At 40.1% G+C, this 8,472-nt stretch overlaps 1 protein-coding gene across 1 annotated transcript; it reads right to left on the bottom strand.

Moving 5' to 3' along the window:
• Positions 1–4,700: 4,700 nt before the first annotated feature.
• Positions 4,701–8,007, bottom strand: LOC120292680. The gene is made up of 5 exons (XM_039310980.1): positions 7,699–8,007; positions 7,402–7,575; positions 6,690–6,828; positions 4,995–5,399; positions 4,701–4,889 (listed from the first exon to the last, which is right to left on the bottom strand). Exons 1-5 carry the CDS (start codon positions 7,737–7,739, stop codon positions 4,701–4,703), a joined length of 948 nt encoding a protein of 315 aa, XP_039166914.1. The 5' UTR covers positions 7,740–8,007.
• Positions 8,008–8,472: the final 465 nt, after the last annotated feature.

Genomic DNA, 8,472 nt, shown 5'->3' with positions numbered 1-8,472 from the left:
TGAATTTTTTTATATTTTTCCAAAAGCTTTCCCCAACGATGTTTTTAAACACACCGGAAATAGTATTGGATCTAGATTGATACCCATGAACATTAATCCACACATTGGACATAAATATACCCTTTGTGCTAAATTGAAGATCATATTAATCAATAAGCGTAATTATGTCCGTGAAATTTCTTATTATAATTATGTGTCGTTATGCTACGTAACATTGTTAATAAACGCGTGACATGTCGAATTTGCGTGACCAGTAATCTTATTCAAGATGAAATGCCCTTCTTGCTAAATCAAAGTTCAAATTAGGCAAGAAGGGTAATTAAATGTGTGAAAATTCATGTTTTACACGTATAACGTCATGTTGCGTAACACTGTCAAAAGTGATTTTAACCACTGCCATGAGTGAACTTGGCAATTATGCTAGACTTAGTCGTGGCCATTGGTAGCACTTCCAAAGTCACCCACCAATACTGGCCCCAAGACTTGGTGCCACATCCACCACTAGATGCTTGAACATATTGGCACTAGCTGCCACTGTTGCCACCGCTATCGCTAAGTCGCAGGTTTTCACACACTCAATAGCCTCACCCCAATTCGAATCCGAATCGCTTGGCTCACCCTCTTTCTCTTCAAGTTAAAGTTATGTCTAATGATTACCTTTCTTGTTGCTGTTCTTGTACGAATTTGCGATGGCCGATACCTCAAGTATGGGGTTATGCATATGTATATATAAACAAGAATTGCCGCATAGATCTTCAAGTCCCTCCCAATCCACTGCATCAACATAACCTGTGAGACACTTCTGACACTCTGAAACATGTATACTATCATTACTTTGTTTCAGCTGAAATCAATTGCCATGGTCTTGATTGAAGAAAAGGTCGACAATATGGGGAGGAGACAGCTGCAGGATACGCGACAAATGCATGGCATTTGAAAGTAAATGCAACCTTAAGACAACTCTATGCAAGAATATGTCATAGCCATTTATTTCACGAATCGAATGACCATCTTGGTATATTTCTCACAGAGCATCATTTGAAAGCCAAAAGATATCTGGGCAACCACTTTTTCAGCAAAAGCTACGTTTCTTTACTTAAAAAGCTTATTTGTCCTACATCTTTTGTAAATAAATTTCACCATTAAAGTGCCCATAAAGGAATTTCAGTTTAGAAACCAGACATGAAGATGGTCATCAAAATAACGGCCTCAAGCCATGGCAAAAACACAGCCAGAAGATCTGCATTTCAAACTTCCATGTCACAACAAGGAGATCTAAGAGCAAAAATCAAAATGAAGGTGAAAGTACCTGTATAGTTGGGACAAGTGCCAGTTCAACGGCAAGAGCTTCAGGATTGTTACAAAATGAAAGAAAAGGGATAGACTTGGGAGAAATCTGTATTCTGTATTGAATGAATTGTCCTTTACAAGTATACGCTCCTATTTATAATACAATCGATATACAACTAAAGAAGGAATAAGACCCAATACATGAAATCAAATAAAATAAAATCTAATTCTAAATTGATTTTTGAAACAATACTATAGATCAATTGTGATCCCAAATTGATCTTCGCATATCTCCAACAAGGATCAATTCCAGGAAACATTTCACTGGATGCCTGCCATGGCTCAGCTCCTAATGCTCGAGGATACACCCTTCCCCAGCATGTCTAACAGCAACCTAGCTTGCATGTCTAGTATTGAGCATTTGTACCTTCCAAAAGCTGACATATTTATACGGTCAAAACTCTGCATGTGAAGAACAAGTTCTGTTAACCAGAGGGGAGACAATCTCTCGGCAGCTCATCATACATAGATGATACAAAGCAAATGGTACTGTCAAGTTAGCAATGCAACCCCCCCTCTTCTCCTCATGGTTATGAGGAACACAGGAACCTCATAAATCCAAAAAGAACCTTGCAAACAGCTCAAAGTACAAGTAATTTGTTTCCCTTTCTCGATTTGTGCTAGCTTTTTTAATTGGAACATCTACTATCATTGTCATTTCCTACTAAAAAATCCTACAAGCCTGTGTTATAATCATCAGTAACCATTAACAGAACCACTAATCGGAATAGTACCCCACCTCTTACAAGTGTTTGATGTAATCCAAATCAAAGGAAAAGAGAATCACTTCAGAAACAGTATCAAAATCAGCAATTGGAATCAATACAATTTACCCTTCACGTGTTTTTGTTCTTCGGGTATGACATTTCCTATCAAGAATGACGACGACACATGTTAGGAAAATATTATGAAGGATATATGCATGATATGCATGACATAAATCACCTAAAGTGACAGGATTGCTTGAAAAATGCCTCTATGGCCTTGATTTTATTTATGAAAAACATTTCTTTCTGCAAACGATAATCCACAAAGTTCAATTCTTGCTCTTTTCAAATGCTCTTCTCAAAGAGACATTTAGAAGACTGGACCAAAGCAGATTCAATACTCTTCCCCAGCGTGTCTAACAGCAACCTAGCTTGCATGTCTAGTATTGAGCATTTGTACCTTCCAAAAGCTGACATATTTATACGGTCAAGACTCTGCATGTGAAGAACAGTTCTGTTAACCAGAGGGAGACAATCTTTCAGCAACTCATCATACATAGATAATACAAAGCAAATGGTACTGTCAAGTTAGCAATGTAAACCCACCCCCCCCAAAACCTCCTCTCTTCTCCTTATGGTTATGAGAAACACAGGAGCCTCATAAATCCAAATAGAAGCATATCACCTTGCGAACAGCTCAAAGTACGAGTAATTTGTTTCCCTCTCTCGATTTGTGCTAGCTTTTTTAATTGGAACATCTACTATCATTGTCATTTCCTACTAAAAAATCCTACAAGCTTGTGTTATAACCATCGGTAACCATTAACAGAACCACTAATCAGAATAGTACCACACCTCATACAAGTGTTTGATGTAATCAAAATCAAAGGAAAAGAGAATCACGCCAGAAACAGTATCAAAATCAGCAATTGGAATCGATACAATTTACCCTTCAAGTGTTTTTGTTCTTCGGGTATTGACATTTCCTATCAAGAATGACGACGACACATGTTAGGAAAATATTATGAAGGATATATGCATGATATGCATGACATAAATCAGCTAAGTGACAGGATTGCTCGAAAAATGCCTCTATGCCCTTATTTTATTTATGAAAGACATTTCTTTACTGCATACGTTAATCCACAAAGTTCAATTCTTGCTCTTTTCAAATGCTCTTCTCAAAGAGACATTTAGAAGATTGGGCATGTTATTTCCACACTTGACTAGAAATCATTTTACGAACGATATACATCCTTTATAACAAAATGGATGGTTGGGCCTTAGCATGCCAACTTGGTAGAAGGCATCGCTCCCGTGGTTGATGTGCGCCTTGTCCTACAAGAGATGGGACATGTTACTTGCATTTCAAACTTGAATTGGACTAATTTAGAAATGATAAACCCTTCTTGTGTTGAATCAATTTCATTTTGCTTCATGTCTTCATTCATTAGGACTTGCCTCAAGTATTCCCCTGTGAGAAAAGCAAATGGAACGTGTTATCTCCATACTTAAATTGGGCTCAATGATACATCCTTTAGTGATAAATTTGACGATTTTGCCTCAACACACCTCACTAGCGGGGAAAGGAGAGATTTTCCCCCTAATTTAAATGCTGATCCGATGTTTTTCACATTAAGTCAGGTGATCATACTTCATCATATCTTGTTCGGGCACATCCTGAAACCTTGTGCCTTTTCATGTTCATCTCTGTTTTGAACAAACTATCCCTGCACATTTGCATAATGTCAGCATTCCTAAGATTGAATCGAGATCAATGGGCCCACTCCCCTCATTGTTGAACTTCAAGAGCGTATGAAAGTCCATCTGCTTGCTCCATATCAACATCCACATATGCGCCTGGAGAACCAGTACCAAAGTGGAGACATTGGGTTCGAATCCATCAACTCGGACTTGCCGAAATCGTGACAACCTTCATCCCAAATTTCCCTTATGAAGAAACCTATGAGTGAGCACATTCTGTGACACGGAATCCCTGCTTTGCATTGACCGGAAGGCGCCCAACGCAGATTCCAAGTCCCTGCACTTCATGTACGAATCCATGATGGAATTGCTGATGGAAGAGAATGTGTCGAGACCCTGCTTGACCACACAAGCATGGATGGACTTCCCTTGTTTATTGGATAGCTTTGAAAGACGTTTTGACGACACTTTGACGACAGAATTAATCATGGAAGGCTCAGTGATTTCAATTCCTGCTCACTTCGCTTCGTTAAAAGTGGACTAACACTTCATGCCATCTTCCATTGGAGGACAGTTCTCTAACCCGCGAGACCGTGTTGGCAATTCTCAGGAACGTCAGGTTGAAATGTAATTGCATTGCAAAGTTCCTTCTCTTTGATTGGTTTATTAAGCATACACAGCTGCATTGTTCCCCTTCAAGACTCATCATAGATTTACAAAATAGTTGGAGACTGCCAAATCCAACCATGGTTTACAGTTTCCATTGTAACGAATGACTGCTGCATTGTCCATTTCTGTCCGGTTGAGTGCTGGATCATAGCCAAGTCTAAACACATGCCACCTCTGATCGAACTATCTAGTCAGATTGTAGAAAGTGACCAATCCAGGGGATAAGACGCCGACTATCCACAATGTCCTATCCTTGTTCATTTCCTGCTATCAGTGATATATTCCCATGATGTTTCTCTTCTTCCACTCTTTGAGATCAAATATTTTCATACCATATGCTCGACCACAAGCACTGGGATCAGAAATTTCAGAGGTGATTGAATTACAGAACTTGAGATACTTATCAAATCTATGGAAACTCTCCTTACAAGCTTGAACGGCACCGTTTACCATCCCATGCTGATCAAAAAACGGAAGAAGCATCCATAACCCATCTGTTTATCGACTTGTTTCCTTGTTATTAAGCAGAGAAAGGCTACAACACAATGCAGAAAAAAGGCACACCGAGAACGCCCCCAAACAAATATCTTGAAAACTTCCTCCCACTGCTTCCCCCGCTTCCTCTTCCCTGCTGCTATTCCTGCTGCTTCCACTGCTCCTGCTCCTCCCTCTTCTGCTGCTGCTAGTCCTTCTGCTGCTTCCACTGCTCCCTCTGCTTCTGCTGCTTCCACTTCTCCCCCTCCTCCCTGTACTCCCACTGCCCTCCTCCGTGTACATGTCCTCCATCCTATTTATGCTTAGACTCCCTTTGATTCCACTCCTCCCTGTACTCACACTAGCCTCCTCCATGTCCATGCCCTCCATCCTATTTACGCTTAGATTACTCCATCTCCTCTCTGTACTAGTACTGCTTAGACTCGTCCCTCTCCCTATACTTCCTCTGCTTAGACTCTCTCTTCCGGCATACCGCTGCACTTGGACCGCATTGAAATTTCACATAAGTTTTAAGCACTGCACAATCAAGATAATGCTAATCTTTTCTCACTAATCATCTAATCAAGAACAGATTAGGTTTCTTGTGGAGCATATTGTTTATACTCCTACAGTTACTCGAAAATTGGGGTCAATAGAATTATTTCTATAAAAAAGAAAAGAAAAGAAAATTTTCTTTAAATAGTATAGTGCTAACATTTAGCTTGACTAATTCCTATTGGCACATATAAACTACCACATCTATGTACTTCATATAATGATCCACACCAAGACACGTGTGGCTCCTAAAGATTACTTTGTATCTTGCAATGTTTATCCTGCTGACAACAAAAACTGTTGTCAAGGTGGTACAATAATTAAAATTTCATACACTGTCCCAAAAAATGAGATCTGTCTTTTGCAATTCATTGTATGGAAGAATTTTCGAAACTTGAAGGGGGGGCAGGGGAAGGAAAGGAAAAGAGACTATTGAAAGCTGGGAAAAAAGTACTTATTAAAACAGTAGCGCGTGCACTGCCAACCCATGCCATGTCAATATTTAAAACTCCAGTCTCTGTTTGCAGGGCAATCGAGCGAAAAATCAGATTTTTTTTTTTTTTTTGGTGGGAAAAATTCTAAAATGGAAATTGAGTACGCTGGAGAAGATGGGAGGAACTAGCAAAGGCTGAAAACGGGAGGCAGAATGGGGTTGGAAAACCTGTTGAGCTTTAACAAAGCCATGCTTTTGCTAATCGATCTTTGGAGAATAGCCTCCTGTCCTAATGCTTTAGGACAACAAGATTTTAGGTAACATTTGATGGTCATGCAGACTGAAAAACTAGAGAAGGTAGGGGATAAGCTAAACCATTTTCAAAATCTGCAGGCTAGTACGCAAGAATGTGAATGTTCAAAAGGGTGATTATTGCAAACAGTATGAAATTAAAAAAAAAAAGGAAAAAATAAACACTCATCACATCACACAACGTCCAACAATGAATTATACAGCAAGAAATAAATTTAAAAATTACAGTTTATGAGACTTGAATTTGTGTACTCATTTAATTTATAGGAAACAACATTTCCAATTAAAAAGAACGTGTTGAAGGAACACTAATTGATCGGAATATATATTTTTGTCCGTGTAAATTTCAGAATAACATTTAACTTCTTGTAATTTGTGTAGTTTCACCAAATTATAGCATCAAGCTGAGGTTAGAACAAATGAAATTTCAAATCCGTGCATTCATGTGCGTCAATTGTGTACTGATGAAGAAGAAGATATGTTACCATCACTGCACGATTATAAGAGTCTTCAAGTGACTCTGTCAAGTCATCAAGCTCAATCGGATGCTCAGTCTGTGACTCATCTTTTCTGCCTAGCTCCTCCAAAACCTTTCGAACCACCAAATCGACAATTTTTGCTTGGCTACCATACACAAAAGCGCTTTCATTAATTGACTACATTTAATTCATACCCACACATCGCACGTGGTTACAAACAATATCTAAATACACTGAATAATCAGTATAGGCTAATTTAGTAGAATTTAATTCACTGGATGCCTTTTTCTATTTGGTAGTAGTCTACACAATGGCCGAAATTACCAAGTGGCTACCACATGTTGCCCAAGCAAAATTTCGGCATTTATAGCTAAGCCTAGAAAAGATTTTCAGCACTTGTAATAGGGAGAAAATGCAGACAAATTCAAGGTCATCCATTGAATGCTGCAATTTGGGGATGACAAATTATATAACCCCAAAACCCGTAACAAGTTCCCCAGCGCCGGCAGTGGCTATAACAACTGAAATATTAGGGAAGATGTCTTGAGTAGAGGATGTAAAGTTCGATAGCAGTAGCACTTGAAGTCGGAAGTGGTTATCCAAATTTTCCATTTAAAAAAGAAGAAGAAAATAAATGATTTGATAGGGCAATGTTTTATCCTCTAAAACAAAAACCAAAAAAGGAAGAATTACGCAGGCATCTTAAAGGTAGTTTTACCTTTGTCCCTCCTCGACCTTCCATCCCTTGATTTGACCAACCTTTGCAAGAGCCCCTTTGAACGCCCTAAGTTCGACTTCGGAGGAAAGATTTTTGGGGCGTGGAGTCCGATGTTTAACATGCCCAGGTTCCACTTTATAAAAGATGGGAAAAATCCTTTTTTTGCCATTTGACCTAAACACATTGTACATCATGTGTTCAAGCTCGATGAGACACCATTCACGGTCAGGATAAGTATGAGAGATGATGGGTATTGTTAATAGCTTGTAAAATTGTGTCATCAATCTTATCACCCACCTCGATTGCATCTTCGTCCCTGAATACGCGGATTCTGGCATTATTCAAGCCTTGATGGAGGAAGTCTGTGAAGTCAAAACGAGTGTCCGCTCCACTAAAACTCAAGAACACATCGTACTGAACTTCTGATGCTCTGGCCTTTGAGGGTGCCATATCTGGGAAGCGTATTACTTCCAGACCTCTCTCTCCCTCCCCAGAAGAGAAAAAAAGGTTGGTAACTTGGTGTGGCGTGGCCTGGCCAAGAAGTGAGCTGAGGCTTTTGGAATGCTTCCACGGCAGAGCACACAGAGATGAAGACGGAGATCCTCGGGAATATCTGTATGTTGCACAGACACCAAAAAAGAAGAAGAAAATGGATCATCCAGCAGCTGAAGGCGTGTGCAAATAGATTTAGCGAAGGGGATTTCTGCTCAGAGTGCACAATCACATGCAAAAACACAAACAAATTCGGACGATATTTCACCTAAATTCACAGGATAATAGTGCGAAATTTGGACTTCATCGGAATCGGCTAGACGGATGACCGGTGCGGTGCTCCCTGGCAAAGGATGGCCACGGTGGTGGTTCGGCGAGGTGCACGCGGCGGTGATTCGGCCGACGATTTGTGACACGGCTCGTCTCATCTCGTCTCGGTAGTGACTTTCGGCCGGAGGTAGCGATGCAAGACGAAGCCACGAGGGACGCCAAGCGAACGAAAACAGGCTCGACATCATGACGCAACAGCAGCGGCTTGGGACAGAGAGCACCCGCGTCGTCTCCGGTGGTTGGACACGA

Source organism: Eucalyptus grandis, chromosome 1 (assembly GCF_016545825.1).
Source record: "Eucalyptus grandis isolate ANBG69807.140 chromosome 1, ASM1654582v1, whole genome shotgun sequence".
Classification (NCBI taxonomy): Eukaryota; Viridiplantae; Streptophyta; class Magnoliopsida; order Myrtales; family Myrtaceae; genus Eucalyptus; species Eucalyptus grandis.
Note: the sequence above shows the minus strand (reverse complement) of the source record. Positions and strands in the feature narration are given on the sequence as shown.

Excerpts from the sequence above, each read along its gene's own strand:
- LOC120292680 (XM_039310980.1), bottom strand. The coding sequence starts at position 7,739 with ATGCCAGAATCCGCGTATTCAGGGACGAAGATGCAATCGAG. Across the intron at positions 6,829-7,401 it reads AAGGTCGAGGAGGGACAAAG|CCAAGCAAAAATTGTCGATT; the intron begins GTAAAACTACCT and ends TGTGTATGGTAG. Across the intron at positions 5,400-6,689 it reads CTTATAATCGTGCAGTGATG|CGGTATGCCGGAAGAGAGAG; the intron begins GTAACATATCTT and ends GTCCAAGTGCAG.